Source organism: Peromyscus californicus, unplaced genomic scaffold (assembly GCF_007827085.1).
Source record: "Peromyscus californicus insignis strain IS unplaced genomic scaffold, ASM782708v3 Scaffold_7__1_contigs__length_154581171, whole genome shotgun sequence".
NCBI lineage: Eukaryota > Metazoa > Chordata > Mammalia > Rodentia > Cricetidae > Peromyscus > Peromyscus californicus.
In genome coordinates, this window is record NW_026294595.1 from 100,145,132 (window position 1) to 100,162,456 (window position 17,325).

The 17,325-nt window shown below is 45.8% G+C and overlaps 1 protein-coding gene across 2 annotated transcripts in view; it reads right to left on the minus strand.

The window, feature by feature from the left end:
- Window positions 1-12,862: 12,862 nt before the first annotated feature.
- Secisbp2l (SECIS binding protein 2 like) overlaps window positions 12,863-17,325 on the minus strand; it is a 51,150-nt gene continuing 46,687 nt past the window's right edge. For both annotated transcript variants that reach the window (XM_052723137.1, XM_052723136.1), the window contains one exon: window positions 12,863-16,886. In XM_052723137.1, coding sequence (XP_052579097.1) covers window positions 16,231-16,886 — 656 coding nt within the window. In that variant the 3' untranslated portion in view covers window positions 12,863-16,230. The remainder of the gene's footprint in view (window positions 16,887-17,325) is intronic.

A 17,325-nucleotide genomic window follows, 5' to 3' on the forward strand; every position in this document is an offset into this window, starting at 1 on the left:
GGTGGGGTGGGGGTGCCGCTTGGTTTTCGTCCAATCAGGCTGCAGCTTCATGAGTCATGCACAGTGAATATACTAAACTAGTAGCCCGGAGAAACGAAGCCTGGCGGAGAAGAGGGAGGGTGGTATCTGAAGAACAGGTTAGAAGTAAAGGCAATCTTTGCTCCTGGATCGTCAGTATGCTGGGAAGCGGAAGATTAAAAATCGATTTCTTTCTTGTTGAGACGGGGAGGAGCGAGAAAAGAGCTAGAAATTAGATATATAGTACCATGGACATTAGGGCATATGGTATACAAACAACTTTTTGTGCGAAGCCTAGATTCATTTTCCTTAGAAACGTAATTTTTTTTTAATTGATTGCCGCTCCATCTTCCGTCTGGTGTAATTTCCTGAGCCCATCAAATGCCCCGGGAAGATGACAGTGAAGTCAGAGCACACAGGAAGCCAGAGCCCCAGCTGGGCAGAGGAAATGCAGGTTCATTCAGGAGCTGAGAAGAGAGGACCGCTGAGACCCTGGGGTGGGGGTGGGGTGAGATTCTCCGGGAGGAAGCAGCTGAGGTTGCATTTCTCTGTGAGCCTTGGCTCTAGTACCTGAGACTATTCATGAATTCAAATACCAAGACAGCAGCCAAGAGAATCTGGGAAGAGGGCCACCTCATCTTCCCACTGACCACAGGCTGCTTTAGCTCCTGAGTGCTCAGGACTTGGCCTGAACTCCGGGGCCATCCAAACACGGGTTTGAATGAACCGGGTGCAGGTGACCAGGAGAAAAGCCACCTCACCCCAGCTTCCTTTGCTCTTGGGCTCAGAATGGCTTTGCAGCGCCCTGTCTGCTAACTTTGTTAGCATGTGTTTTTCTCTGGGAAGCTCTTCTGTAGCTTCATATGCTTTCTTTTCAGTCCTTACTTTCCTTTTGCATCTCCCCACTTGGAGAAATCGAAGGGAATGGCTAAATCAGAACTCATATGCCCAGGACCTGGGGAGACAGGATGGGTCAAGATAGAAATAATCTGTTTGGTTACTCCTCTGTTCCTCATTCCTCTCTTTCATCTCCTCTGCTTTCTCCTCCCCACTCTCCATCCCTCCCTTACTTACCCTCTGCCACAGTACCCATCACACTGCCTTGAGGAAGTCCCTTGCTTCTGTGAGTGGTAATGGCCTTGTCTGTGAGAAGCAGCTAGTGAATGGTGTGAGGGGGCTTCTGAAATAACTTTAATCACTTTAAATCACTTTAATCACTTGGCACAATGCTCCAGAGAGTATCTGCCTCCCTAAGCATCCTGGGCAGCATTTTTTAAAGGCCACTGGAGGGCCTGGAGAGATAACTCAGCAACTAAGAACATGTGCTGCTCTCTCCAAGGACCTGAGCTGGGATCTGTGTCAGGCAGTTCACAGTACCTCTGGCTCCAGGAAACCCGATGCCCTCTTCTGGACTCCATGGCCACCTGCACACACACACACACACACACACACACACACACACACACACACGTACTTAAAAATACTAAAACAGCCGGGCGGTGGTGGCGCACGCCTTTAATCCCAGCACTCGGGAGGCAGAGGCAGGCGGATCTCTGTGAGTTCGAGGCCAGCCTGGTCTCCAAAGCGAGTTCCAGGAAAGGCGCAAAGCTACACAGAGAAACCCTGTCTCGAAAAACCAAAAAAAAAAAAAAAAAAAAAAACAAAAAAAAAAAATACTAAAACAAATCTTTAAAATAAATAAGTAAATAAAAGGCCATCAGAACCAGGGTGGTCCCACTGAGCAGTGTTCCTCCCTGCTAGAGCATGCTAGGTCATCTTAGGCAATCAAAAAGAAAAAGTACCCCAAGTAGGGGACATCAAGGAAGGAAGACTGTCTCAAGAAACTATTCCCAGTGCTCATATGGAGCTGGGGGAAGGTGGTAACACTGCCGACTTCTACAAGGCCTGGTGAAGTTGTCTTGCCTGTAGGCCTGAGTGACACGGAAGGCCTTCTCACCCAGCTCTGAGTTGTGCTGACCAGATCAGCATAATAGGGCATTCTGGAAGCTGCAGACAGAGCTAAGTGGGGACAAACAGATAAGCAAGCAAGCATAACTGCCGTATGCCACTTTCTCACTTCTTCGTCCTGGGAGCCTGGGAGCCCTTGACCTGAAGCGGCTGAAAAGCTGTTCAGCAGCCCCAGAGAAGGCTGCTTAAGGGAGCGGGGCTCCTTTGCAGGTAAGTAGGAGGGCAAGAGGGCCAATACATCATCTACTGCTAGAAACAGGAACAAATACAACACTAAGTAATGTTCGCTGGAGCTGCTGCTCCTGCTGCTGCTGAGTACCTGCCCTTTAGCTACCAGCCTGCCTGGCAGGATGAGCAACTGACTGGGCCAGAGCTATCTTACACATGCGCAGACCCGAAAGAAAGCAAGTTTAGCAGGCTGGCTCTGGCTATAGCCGCTGCCTCCGGTAGCCACTGCCTCCTGAAGACCAGAAAGCCCACATCTAGATTCTGGCCCTTGTTGAGATCACAGGCACCTATCTCGTTACTCCCCAGAGCTCTGGCAAACACTTGAAGGAGAAGACGTGGGGTTTCTTCTTACAGGTTCCAGAATTGTGGAGAAGCCTGAGTCTGCCGTCTGCGACCGGTCAGAAAGTAACTGCTCCGCCACCGATTTCTTTCCTGTCTCTACTCTGCAAAACTGCCTGTAGAAAAGAAAGTGTACGTGGCCCACCAAGGACTTCTTAGAAGTGAGGATAAACGAGACTAGAGATTATAAGAAACCCTGATGGTCAGACCACTATCCACACACTCTGTGCACTTGGCAGCTTGATGTTGGGAAAAGACCCTTAGCTGGGCTGGCTTGGTGGAACTGGGCTGTGATCCCAGCTCTTCAGGAGACTGGGGTAGGAGGACACAAGTTCATAGGCCAGCCTGGACTAGAGTGAGTTCAAAGCCGATAGCTCAATAGCTTCAAAGGAGACAGAACTAGGTGCTTGCCTAGCATATGTGAGGCCATGGGTTCAATCCTTACTACCTTTAGGGAAGAGGGGAGGAAAAGCCACTAGCCTGGGAGTTAAAGAGGCAGGGGCCGGCTGTTGAGGAAGCTGTTCTGCTTTCTTATCTGTCTGGAGACAGTCCCGGGACAGTCACATGGCAGTAGTATGTGGCAGGCTCCTCCTGAAGAGCAGATTCTAAGGTGAATGCTTCACAACTGCACCTGCTCTCTGTCACTACTGTCAGGTTCTGGAAATGATGCCCTCACAGAGGTCTCATTTTGTCCTGGCCACCAACATGGCACAGTATCAAGCTGCTATTCCACTATCCTCCTGTCCCCACACTGAAACCGGTCACAGGACAGTCACGGCCGCAATCTCTCCCTTCTTCAATTTGTTACACCACCATGAGAATCCACGTCTCCTTTTTCCCAAACAGATTTTTAAGTAGCTTTTCAAAAATGTTCCCCACTGCAGCTGAATTTGGAAACCTGTAGCTGCTGTGAAAGGCTCCACAAAGATGGTTATCAATGTCTACTCCAAGGCTACCATCTATCTAGCTTAAGACAGACAAAAGGACTCGGAGGACTGACCCATGTACCTCCTACGTCTGTTCCCAGGCCTTCGAACCTGGGTTTGCCAGGCCATATTTGTAAACTGCTTGAAACACAATGATACTTTTTGCTTTTAACTTTCTTCTTTCTCAAAGCTGGGTTTTCTCTAGCTGTTCTCCCATGCCTACGCTACTGCTCTATTTTAAGAGCAGACAATTTGTTTCTTTACTTTCTCGGGTCCCCAAAGGGCGAATACTTTGTCCCAGAGTAGCTCCTTCTCAGCCATTCCTAATTTAGATGGCTTAATGAGTTTTGGGACAACTGAGCAGATGAATTAGATGAGATTCTAGACTTTGAATCAGTAGGATAATGAGCAGGGAATTTTGAGGACCTTGGGATGAGATGAATGAGTGTTGCACATGAAATCCAAGAACCTATAGTGGACAGAAACCGGACTAATTAGCCTATGGAAAACTGACACCTTTGGGTTAGTTAAACTGCTAAATTTATGACGGATTTTTTTGTTTTGTTTTATTATTAATGCCAACATAGTGACTTTTTTGTGTTACATCAGAAAGAAAGGAACATTTTGCACCTGATATTAAGAAAATAGCAGACCCAGCCTGGGTTGGAAAGTTAACTCTTCCTATTCTCCCTCGAAGCAGATCAAGGTGAAAAGTAAAACCCGGCGTGGGAACTTCATCCACCAGTCTGCCTTGAAGTCCTGTGGGGAGAGTGAAGACAGACTGCCCCGAAGGTCACGTGTCGGAATAGGTCACAGGCCAGGCACCTGTGTCTTCCAAAGCCACCTACCTTCTCAGGCCCTTCAGCATCAGGATAAATGAAAAAATCTCAGGCCACTGCATAGTGTGTGGTCCTGGCTAAAGAAATCCTGGAGCCCTGTCTAAAGGCATGAGAGAAAGGCCATCCTGGGCTACAGGGTGAGATTCAGGACAGGCTTCAAAGCTACACAGAGAAACTCTGTCTCAAAAAAACAAAAACAGAACAACAACAACAACAACAACAACATTAGTTTTCAGTGCAATGTTGGAAGGGAGGAGAGGGAATAGCAGTTACCGTCACAGCATCCGACATAAATGTGAACATCTATAACCCCAGCTAGTGGAGAGGCGGAGGTAGGAAGACCATCAGTTCAAGTCCTGCCTGGGCTTCAGACAGAATGCAAGGCCAACCTTCACAACTTCGCAAGAGCCTGTTGCTAAAAGAAAAGTAAGAAAGGGGCCGGTAAGATGGCGTGGTGGGGTGAAGGTACTTGCCGCCACACCTGATGACCTGAGTTCATGACGGAAGGACAAACTGAGTCTGCAAGTTCCCTCCTGACCTCCACATGCATTTACACACACACACACACACACACACACACACACACACACACACACACACACACCAAACAAACAAACAAACAAACAAACAAACAAATAAAAGGCCAAAAAGATGGCTCCACAGTTAAGAACGCTGGCTGCTCTTCCAGAGGACCTGGGTTCAATTCCCAGCACCCACATGGCAGCTCACAACTGTCTACAACTACAATTCCAGGGAGATTAGTTTGGCATCACTTCAAGGGTAACTTGAAGACTTTGTCTGGAATAGAGACAAACCATTTCTCAAATGCTGTCACTCTACGTAGTGACATGTAAAGTAAAGCCTTTCTGTCCAGCTTGAAGTGAAATGTAAAGTCTTTGTTCTGGTTTTCAGAGAAATGTTTCAGCAAAGCCTTTGCTGTGTTTGGGTTAATCAGTAGAGGCTGAGAAATTGTTTTGAGACAGTTTGAACTTTGAGGAAATGTTTCTCTGGAGAACCTGTACCTGATGCTATGTGAGAGCTTGCAGCGGCCCTGACCTTGGTCCGAAGACACTCGGGGCAGACCTGGAGTTTGATTATGGCTCGTCATAATCCAAAGGGGCTGAGATTCGTGTGGGTTATCTGCTCTCATGGGCAGCAAGAGCAAGAAGACTGTGGTGGTCGGAGACTTTCCCAGCCCCAATTAACCTTCTAATTGTTTGATAAAGTAACTGGAGTGAGCTAGCTCGTTGTCAGTCTTTTCTGAGAAGGCTGTACCCTTCTGCTCCTTCAGAAAATGGAGGCTTAGCATCTTGGTGAGCTTCTCCACTGTGGCACCTACAACCCAACATCACACAATAACTCTGCCACCCTTTTACCCAGTTTGGTCTCTAACTTGGCAGGCTCAATTCATGACTCTCCTGAAAGACTGACTACAGGAACTTCATGTTTAACTTCTGTTTGAAACCCACCATATACGTAGTTCATTGCCTCTTTTAGGATTTTTGTTTGTTTTTGTGTTTTGAGGCAGGGGTCTTGCTGTGCAGCCCAGGCTGGCTTCAGGGAACAAAGCTGGTGTGCAGGCATAGACCTATAATCTCAGTCCTTAAGAGGCTGAGACAGGAGAATTGGGAGTTCACCCAGCTAATGCTAAGTGTTGCCAAATTACTTTCTCTAAAGTGAGGGTTCTAGGTGAGAGTTTAAGCTGGAAAAAGCTCATAGCATAGAGAGAACTCAGGGCCCCTTAGTGCTGCCTCTGGGCTAAGCCAGAGAACTTTAGGGATTCATTTCACAAAGCTTTATCTCTGTTGGCCCCTCCCTTACAGAGCCTGAGGCTGAGTCTGGGAGGGCCTCAGAAGAGGTGATATGAGCAGGGTATGCAGTTTATGGCACTAGTGCAGGGCCCAGAAAAGAAAGGCAGACATGGTATGGTGCCCTAATCCCTGCTGGGCTGGTGGAAGTTCAAATGGCCAGGTGTGTAGGCCCTGTAGAAGAGGCCGGCTTCCACCAGCACACCACCATAAGCCTGCTGTTGTAATCCCATGAGCCTTTTTGGCCTCTCGAGCTGACTTCACATCTTAAGCCTCCTTTTCATTTAATATAGAAGTACCTTATTGATAGAGATAAAAACAAGCCAGAGATGAAAGTTAAATTCATCCACATCATAATTTAGACATGGTTCTTGCTGGTATTTTAGTCTCACGCAAAGCACATCCACATATTCTCTCCCTCATACATAACCATGTTTTTTTTTTTTCTTTCCCTAACAACAACAACAAAAACCCATAACATTGCACTCAATTTTCTACCTATTTTTTTCCCTGTTTGGAGAAATCCTCACATTTCTCATGCAATTACAGATGGGTTATTTTAATAGCTATCTGGTACCATTGTGCAAATGCACCATAATTTACCAGTGGGGCAATGAGGTTCACACGGAGGTTGAGCGCTCTAAATAGACCTTCATGAGTGTCCGCTCTCCAAGGCTTCCGTCTTTTCTGCCATGTGTGTATTTTTTTTACAGTAATATTTGTATGATTTCCCCCTCTCTTAATATCCTCTTGTAAGCCGGTTTCTTGGAATGACTTTCTAGAAGTTGGTTGCTTACTTAGTTAGGTACGAGTCTCTCCTAGAGCAGCGCTGCGCACTCTGGTGGCGGCGGCGGGAACTGCGTCCCTGCGCAGCCATTGGCTATGGCCTAGGCTCGGGCCGAAGCTGGGGCTGTCAGGGGAGCGCAGCTCCGTGCTTCTGCAGGGACTGAGACAAGGAGCCAGGCGACCAGGCCCCGTAGCACCGAAGCTGCAGGAACCTGAGAAGAAAGAGCCAGTGTACGCCGGGCAAGTCCAAAAGCTTCTCCAGGCACAGCGATTCGCGGGGAGGGCCGCGGGGAGGGAGGCCACAGTCCCCCGCCAGGACAAAGGGGCCTCAGTGCTGGCGAGCAGGCGACTCCCGGGGCCTGGTGGTAGCATAAAAGGAAGCTGTGTCTCTGCAGCACTCAAGATCACCTTTGTCTTCTGAGTCCAAGTCAAAGAAAGGTTACAGAAGGAGCCTGCAGGCTCTCCTCCCTCCGCAGGGGTCGGTCCAGAGTAAGAGCCAAGTTCTTTCCCAAGATGCTGGGAATTGAGATGAAAATAGAAATGTGCCTGCCTGGTAGCTGCGACAGTGGTCAGTTGTGTAGAAGGCACGTCCTTTGGCCAGGGCTCCCTTGGAGGGAGAGCCAGATCAAAGGACTGAAACCCGTGGTCCGGAAGGGGCCCAAGCACACGAGATACACAATGCAGCAGTGAGAATTCACCCTTGTTGGGAAGTGGGGGAGATCTGGAGGTGGGCCCATTAGTCTTCTCTGCAGACTAACTAGCCAGCCGTTCACTCATGGCTGTTGCCTCTTCCTATCAAAGCAGCAACTCCGTGCCGGCCTGATGACTGCACCCCTTTGGCCAGCTGGAGAAAGCCAGCGGGACAAGGGTAAAGGCCACCATCCTCACATTTGGTCTTTGCTTGGTCTTCTGGAGTCGGCACAAGATTAAGTGTCTTAGACCAGACCTCTGTTGACACTTAAGGCCAACAGAGGCGAAGTGCTCTTGGCTTAACTCCCTAAGTCACCCCAGTAGCTTGCAGCAGAATGAGAAGCTGTGATGAGCAATGTGAATCCCCCGCCATCACACACCCACACACCCAAAAGGGCATCAATTTTGTAACCCTACAGCAGGCCATCTTTCCACATTCTCTAACAGTCCAGCGATTTCATCAAGGCCCACTATCTGAAAAACAGCAAAGCCACGACTCCAGATGTTCTACACCTGCACACTGACTTCCCTGACAGCAAGTAACTCATGGGCAAATGTCAAGAGACACAAGGGGAAAAGTGGCCCACTGCCTTAAAATGATAATATCTAATAGCCATTAAAAAGCTGGTAAGAAGTTAAATTAACAGAGGGCGTGTAAGTCAGTCATAGGGGAAGGATTTCAGGTGAGAGACGATGTAGAGACAGCGGTTTAAGCCACTGCACCCGTTTCTCATCATATTGCCCTTCATGAACACTGCTATACACAGTTTGGAGGTTTGCGCTGACCCTCAGCTGAGCACATCTGTTGGCAATATGCAACTTACCTCAGCTCTCAGCCTCTTCGTTGCAGTAATCCTGCCAGTGTTTCAAATGTGTTCATTATCATTACATTTGTCCTGGTGATCTGGGCTCTGTGACATTTGATGGTGCTGTGTTATGTAACTGTTTTGGGGTGCCCATGACCCATGCCTGTGTAAGACAGAGAACTGCACATCAGTAAATACTATAAGTGTTCTGGCTGCTCCGTCAGCCAGCTGATATCTTTCTCCATCTCCTCAGGCCTCTCTATTCTCCAAGATAGAACAATATTGAAATTAGTAACCATACAATGGTTTGTAAGTGTTGACCTGAAAGGAAAATCTCTCGCTTTCAATCAAAAGCTAGAAATGATGAAGCTTGGAGAAGAAGGCATGTCCAAGACCAAGAAGCCTGGAAGCTAGGCTTCTGGTACCAGCTGGCCAAGCAGTGAACTCGAAGGGAAGGCTCCTGAGGGAAACCTGAAGTACCAGTCCAGTGCACGCACAAAGGACAGCGGAGCACAGATGGCTGACAGAAGTTTAGTAGTCTGGACAGAAAAAATCCAATTAGCTCCAGCATTCCTGTAAGAGAAAGCCCAAGCCAGAGAAAGGCTCTTCACTTTCCTCAACTCTATGAAGCTGTGCGACTTAGGAAGTGTGCAGATGTTTGCTCATGGGCATTCAGGAAGGCTGCTGCCTCTGTAACAAGAAAGATCAAGGTGAAATAGCACCTGGGATAGAAGCTGTGGCAAACTGGCTGGATGTGGCAGCCCAGATCTGGAAAGTCGCTGTGTAGGAAGGAGAGGCAACTTAGTGAGACATCTCAAGACAGACTAAACTAGGGTGACAAACACAAAACCCCTCTTTACTTTATACATAAATATCTTATTATAGCAACAGAAAGCTAATACATCTTTGGAAAGGCTATAGCCACCATAGACAGTGATTCCTCTGATGGATCTGGGTGAAATAATTTAAAAACCTTCTGGGAATGACCATTCCAGATGTTATCAGGAAGTCATGGGCTGGGGGTGTGCCTCACAGACAGAGTATTTGCCTAGTGTGTGCAGGAATTTGGGTCCAATCCCCAGCACCACATACAGAAGTGGGACTCCTGGGAGAAGGCTTTAAGTGTCAGCCTCGACTCCAGCTCTTGTGGGTGATGTTGAAGGGCTCCAGACTTCAGCAGAGAGTTAACTGTGGATGTGGCAGCAATAGCAAAAGAACCAGAACCAGAACCAGCCCTGGAGTGAGATGGGTGAACTGCTCTCTCACACAAAGCTTCAGTAATGAATTACTTCTTACACACGGGCAAAAGCAGTGGTTTCCTGAGAGGGAGTAGATACCTGGCAGAGCAGCTCTAAGTCCTGCTGCCATGGTAACAAAATGGCACATTCAGAATCAGTTGAAGAAGCAGCAGCAGAAGAATTCACTCCAACTTGCCATGTTTTCCACGAAAATGCCATATAATCATGCCGTGGCTCGGGGCTGAGCTAGCTTAGCACTCATGAGAGTAATCCCAGACTCCACAAAAACAACAGCATGACATGCTAAAGAAACCTTTGTGAAAGGAGAGCCGAAGGAGGCAGTGGCTTCACTGCCCTGTGTAAACAACTGCCATAGGCACCCCACACCAGAACCAACACTGATCTGTCACCAGCCACCAGCATCAAGGTTTCATTTTTCCACTTACAGCTCATTGGAGGTGTTTTTTTAGTAATAAAGTATTCTGGAATTGTCACATGCATTGTTTAGACAGAATTCTATCACATAGCCAATAAACTACAGCATAGTGTAAACACACAGAGAAACCAAATGTGTCATGTGACTTGCTTTGTGGAGGTATTTGCTTTCTTGGGTGATCTGAAACTGCTCTGGTTTAGATACCTCACAGGGCATTACTCAAAAGATGGTCCAAATGCCTTCTTGAAATAAAACACCTGTGGACATGGTTTCCAAGTTATAGCACGCCAAAGTAGGAACTAAGTACATGGCAGAAGACCTGTTGTTTAATATACTTCTGTGGTGGTTTGAAATGTATGGCCTCCATAGGATCACTTGTGAATGCTTGGCCATAGGAAATGGCACTACTAGGAGGTGTGGCCTTGTTAGAGGAAGTGTGTCACTATGGAGTGTGGTGATATTGTGTTCCCCAATATATTGTGAACACTAATAAACTTATCTGGGGGTCAGAAAACAGAACAGCCACTAGATACAGAGGCCAGAAAATGGTGGCACACACACCTTTAATCCTAGCATTCCAAAGGCAGAGATCCATCCAGATCTCTGTGAGTTCAAAGCCACACTGGAAACAGCCAGACATGGTGACACACGCCTTTAATCCCAGGAAGTGATGGCAGGAAGCAGAAAGGTATAAAAGGCATGAAAACCAGGAACTAGAGCTGGTTAAGCTTTTAGGCTTTTAGCAGCAGTTCAGCTGACATTCATTCCAGATGAGGACACAGAGGCTTCCAGTCTGAGGAAACAGGATCAGCTGAGGAAGTGGCAAGGTGAGGTGGCTGTGGCTTGTTCTGCTTCGCTGATCTTCCAGTGTCCACCCCAATACCTGGTTCCGGATTTGTTTTATTAATAAGACCTTTTAAGATTCGTGCTACAATGGAGGCGGGCTTTGAGGTCTTATATGCTCAGGCTAGGCTTCATGTGACGTAACTGCTTCTGCTACCTGTGGATTAAGATGTAGAACTCTCAGCTCCTTCTCCAGCACCGTATCTGCCTGCACACCACTATGGCCGCCTCGATGATAATGGACCAAACCTCTGAAACTGTAAGCCAACCCCAACTAAATGTTTTCTTTATAAGAGTTGCTGTGGTCACGGTGTCTCTTCACAGTAATAAAAAAAACCCTAAGACAACTCCCTTTGCCTTTTCATCAGAAAAATAGTACTTCAGGGCAGCTTTCAACTGTCTTCAGGAGCTATGCACACCCTCTTCTGGTCAATTTGAAGAAAAACCAAGTGACAAGTTTCTACATCTTCTCAATGTTTTCATGGGACAGACATCTGCAAGTGCGGCAGAGTCCACTGCTCAAGGTCCATACTGCCCCAGAAGCACTGTGCATACCTGGGCACTCTAAGACACAGTAGATTGGAACAGACTTTTTTGGACCGCCAGCCCCCAAATCATGATGCAGACTTATTAATTATGAAAGCTCGACCTTAGCTTAGGCTTGTTTCTAGCTAGCTCTTATAGCTTAAATTACCCCATTTCTATTAATCTACTGTGGTGATATTTTATTTGTATATTAATAAATAAAGTTTGCCTAGAGATTAGAGGAAATAGCAAGCCATTTTTTTTTTTTTGGTTTTTTTCGAGACAGGGTTTCTCTGTGTAGCTTTGCGCCTTTCCTGGAACTCGCTTTGGAGACCAGGCTGGCCTCGAACTCACAGAGATCCGCCTGGCTCTGCCTCCCGAGTGCTGGGATTAAAGGCGTGCGCCACCACCGCCCGGCAATAGCAAGCCATTTTAAGTAAACACAAGTCGAGCAGTGGTAGCACATGCCTTAATCCGATCACTTATCAGGCAGGGTCTCTGTGTGGCCACACTAGGGAACAGAGTCAAGCGTGGTGACACATGCCTTTAATCCTAGTACCAACCATAGAGACCTGGAGGTCTGTACAGACAGGCAGTTTCAAGGAAGTGAGGTAGCTGGACTAAGACAGCCAATGAGAAGGCAGAACAGCAAGGCAATAAAGGCGCAGGTAAAACAGGAAGTAGCTTGGATTTTGGAAGCTGCAGAGCTGGTGAGCTAAGGTTGGCTGGTGGCTCTCACTATTTCCCTGATTTAAGGCTTTCACTCCTATATTTGGCTCCGTGTTTTTTATTTAATAAGATCATTTAGAAATTCAAGCTACATGCTGTCACATGGGTCATGGCTTTTACCTCTCCTCCTGCATGTCCTGCTTCCTCTCCTTCTCCTCTGTTGTCTCTCTCGCACCTAGAATCATCTCTTCTCTCAGTCCAGAGGTCCTGCCTGACCTCTTCCTGCCTAGCTATTGGCTATTCAGCTCTTCATTAAGCCATTCAGAAGGCGCCTTGGCAAAGACACATCTTCACAGTGTACAAAATGATTATTCCACAACAGTAAAGTCATGGCTAGAGTTTGAATTCCAGATCTGCCACTTACTGGCTGTGGGGTCTTGGCTAGTTCTTCGTTTCTCCACCACTGCATTGCCTGGAAAGGACAGAGCAGCCACAGCACCAACATGATGGCTGCTGTGAGCCCTGAGGGTCACATGGAGGGAAAAGAGGGATCTATAGGAGTCTGTCACCAGGACAGTCTGCTCAGAAGACAGGTGGGTGCCACAAATCATGTGGACCCCTCCACAGAGATTGATATTGCTCCACGAGAATCCTGGCAAAGATGTGTGAATGTAAGCGACAAGGCAGGCAAATCCTTAGTCATCATGCACAGGGGGGATCAAGGAGCTGGGGTGACATCAGAATGCATTTCAATAACCACTTTATTAGCAGAGAAGACCCCACTAGTACTTACAAAGTGCAAAAAGGCTGTTATTAACCTCAGAATGTGAGACAATGTTTATCCTTCACACAGAAAAAGAACACAGAAATCCTCTTTTGGTATAATCCACTAATTTTGCTAGTTTTTATTAGAGCATTACAATTAAGACATTAAATTATAAATTCAGGTGGTATATTTAGAAATTAAATTACAAAAAAACCCAAATACTTTTAAGGTGTGATGTGCCAACCAAGTTTAAATGTTATCATTAAACAGGGGTCGGGTTTAGATTCTGCAGAATCTATGATGTGTACAAAGGCCGAAAGGGAGAAGGGAGAAGGAAAGATGTTTGCAAATAAAATATTCCACAGAAAAAAATTAAATAAAAGGATAAGCTTTCAGCAAATTAAATTAATGTTCTAATCTGTTGGCACAATGTACAGAAAATACTTACATGATAATTTCTTAAGCAAACAGCAGCTTTACAAACAGTAATACTTTATACATGTATTAAGAGTAACAATGTGTTACGATTTAGCAGTTTTGTGTTAAGAGTCGAAAATGAATGCAAAGGTCACTCTTTATTTGCACATTGTAATTCCCACCCACCCCCACTTTCCCCTGGTTATTAAAAAAATCACACAAGTATGTTATTTGGATATTAATTTGTCAATATTTAAATTATTTGAATTCCTTTTGACTAATTCTTTTCCAAATACTGGAAGCATATAAAATACCGTCTCTTCAAAAATGATTCCAGTCAAAGCCTGTAAAAACTTTTCAATGTATAACACATGTTATTTTTCCATGTTTAGTCAAAAGAAATTATATTACATCATTTACAAAGATTAAAACCAATTAAGCTATTATGAACATCTGCCTTTGAGGAGTGATCTTCACAACAAGCAAGCCTACCAAAGAGGGAGTCAAACTAGGGGAGCGTAATTTATACTGTAGTTCATGTACTGATAGAAGTCTACTACTAATTATTGCCAGTAAAACTACATCTACACACTAAGGAAAAAATCAGTTTTTAATTCTTGTGCCGATAAACTCGTATTCTTACCATTAGATTTACTTCTAAGTCTCAAAGAGTGAATGACACCTACTTCCAAAAATAAGACTTTCCTATTTCTCATACCTCCTCTAAAGCCTGGAATTCAATATACACCAACAGCCCCAAATTTACCCAAAGGAAACAGATTATAAAGACATTGCGGATGCGTATTTAAGGTTATTCAGCATGGTAGAACTTCCTTTGATAAATTTTGGGCTGTCCTCTAGAAGTGACCAGTTTCCTGTATAAAGTCTGTGGTCCCTTAGATTTGTGGCAGGAAAGCCACTGCCTCTGAGAGGGCACTCACTGCACTTCTAACAACTACAGCAAAAGTAAGTTGCTGGCGTTTCCAAGATTTCCTCAACTTCTCTTTTGGTACAAGTGTCCAAACTCTAAAATGATGATCCACGTCCAGAAGAGAATAAAATATACAAGAAATCTTTGAAAAGCCACTACCTCAAGATCAAGAGCGATCTGAACTACTGACATCAACAGGAAAATAACATCATGAAAAGTAGGAAAAGTTTTCAAATCCACTTTCAAGATTGCCAGTCGTTCAAAACCTCTATCATCTCTTTAAACAAGTTAAGGCTTTCAAATATGCAGACAGTAAGAATCGGCCCATGAAAATCACACTGTCAGCTTCATTCCTTACGTCTAACTGAAGTATCAGATGATTAGTGCCTAGAGTCTACACTGGACAACAGTTTAGACTGGACGGTATACTACTGTCCCCTTTAGCACACTAATCAAGTTGACTGACATTTATTTTAAATAAAGCAATGCTCCTAAACTTTCACAATTTGCAAATACTATGCCATTAGCCAAGGATCTCATCTCTCCAGCATTATAAAACCTCAGAGCTCCACAGTAGGTCCCAATTATTTCAGCAAAGACTTTCTCTAACTTGTCTCCTGTCTCCGAGAGGCAAAGTCCTGCATGGCATGACCAGGGATGAGTACTCGTGGCTGGTGCCTGCTTCTGGGAGCTCGTAGGGAGAAAGCTCATGTGTCTATCTGTGTACTGGTAGCTGGGGGAAAGGAGAGGAGATGAAGACAAAAGACGGTGATGTATGATTCTTCCACCTCCTTATAGAAACTTGCAGACAGCAGAATCCTGGTGACAGCTGGACAGCAAACGGAACAGCTCATTAAGTTAAGATTCTTCCAAACACACACACACAGTCGAGAAGGGTAGAGATAAATAACCATGAATAAAATTAATTTCTGCATATGCTTGCATATGATAAATCATCTGAAGGATCTGCACAATTAGAATAACCTTCTCTTTTCTTCTACAGCTTCTTCCAAGCCTTACCTGAACATGTCACAAACTGTGCAAAAGGACTTTCCTGACTTCCTGGAACTGTGCTTCTTGCCATGAAGAAGGTGCATTTTAAAAGATGAAATGACTTACAATGTGGATTTGTTTGAATATGCAAACAGATCCATGCCTCAAAACAAGAGGGTCCTAAAGCAAAAGCAAGCAGTAGAACACAGCAGGATAGCCTTGCTTCCGGTGTCCACGGGAAGTGCTATGGTAATACAAACCTGTACACTAGTCACCTGTCATCGTCTGCCTAACTTTACATACTATGTACAAGAGCATTCCTGAGGTAAGAGGCAAATGTTAGATAGAACCTGGCAAGTCGCACCATGGTGACTGCTCTTACAAACATCCATCCCTCTCCACAACGAGGCCAGCACGGTAACGCTCCAGAGCTCACCTAACTCCTGCAGGCTGTTTCAGCCCATCCCGACTTTTGTGGGTTACAATGGCCAGTGGCTTCTGAAATAAACATTGCGGACCAAGCAAAACCTGCATCCATTTTTGAATACGCACACTGGGCAGCCTTGCTGCCCTCGACTTTTAGTCCCCTCCAGCACTTTTCAAAAGCTGCTTACACCACTCCAACAGACAAATTATCCTGAAGGAGATGGAGTCTGCAATCAAACACTGGTCCTTATAATCTCAATCTTCAGTTTGTAAAATCATCTTAACTAGCCATTAGTTGTTTATTTTTTTCTTTAGAATTTGGTCTTCTTTCTTTAATCATTATTTTTCAGTACAAAGTAAGTTGAAAGAAGTCTGAATTTTCTACACAATTCTTAGAAATAGACTTGGACACTAGTTAAAAGCGAAGCTAGAGATTGTAACAAAATAGGCAGGAGCTACAAAAGGTCTGTTGGGAATTAAAAACACAGTAAATAACTGGACAGTGGAAAATGTTGAGATGGAGCGTCAGATACAGGGCTGCAGCCAGACACAGCTGGAGACAGCTGACACTTCCTGAGTTATAGATTTGGGGGAGCAGAACTGGAGTCAGAGTGCTCTTTGTTCACAGAGTTGCTGGGTTTCGGCTGCTGGTCAGGGGTCCAGGTCTCACTGTCCACCCCCGATTCCAGCCCCTCAAGTGCTTCTGCCGATTCCTCTCCGCTTTGCTCTGCGTTGTCTTCCTCGGAGCCAGGCAGGGCCTTGCCGAGCTGAAGCGTTTCCATAGTCCTCTGGGTCTCCGAGACCCAGGACTCAATTCTACTGTTGAGTTGCACTTCGACTGATATGGGTTCATGAGTATAATCTTCCTCCTCTTCCTCTTCTTCATCATCCTCTTCTTCAAGCATACCAGGTACAAGCGTGCTGGTGGTGCTGGTGATGGAGGAATTCAAAAGATCTCGGCAACTGCCATCCAAGGAGCCCGTCTCTGTGCTCTGCTGGGAGGCCCACTCCAGGTCATCTGGCTTCAGGTCATCCTTGTCACCTACGGCTTTCCCCTGGCTTGGCGCTGAGGTAGTGCTGCCCGCAGCCAGCGGCGGCTGCTTACTCACAAGGGTTGTGTCGAGTGCAAGTTTACTGGGCTTCTCAGAAGGGCCGTGCTTACAGGGAAGCTCTTTCTCGTTCTCTGATGTTTCTAAGCCATCTGAAGTCTCGACCATGCTTCTCCAATTAGTTTCTACAAATAGGAACACATTTTTGAGAATCAGAAGCACTGTTTCAGAATCATGGAACTTACACCACAATAAGAGGCAGGAATAACCTACAGAAATTTGCTGGCTCAGCAACTTAGTGAGACAAACAGTTTGTTCTACAATGAGTTTAAATGTTATAAAAATGTTCAGAGCAATGTGCCTTCAAATGAAGAACTAAGATACAGAATGCACCACTGTGTCCAGAAGGAAAAGACCATATGCAGCAGAGCTACTGATGCTCAGATGTAAAACCTACAAATGAAAGCCAGAGCACTGACTCTCGGTGTTCATGTCCTCTACAGCTATGCTGACTTCAAGGACCCCCAACTCACAGGCATTACAGCCAAGATGTCCAACAAAAAAATTCTCACCTCAAGGGTTTGGAAAAGCACATCAGCTACAATTTGGGTCATAGGTTTCATT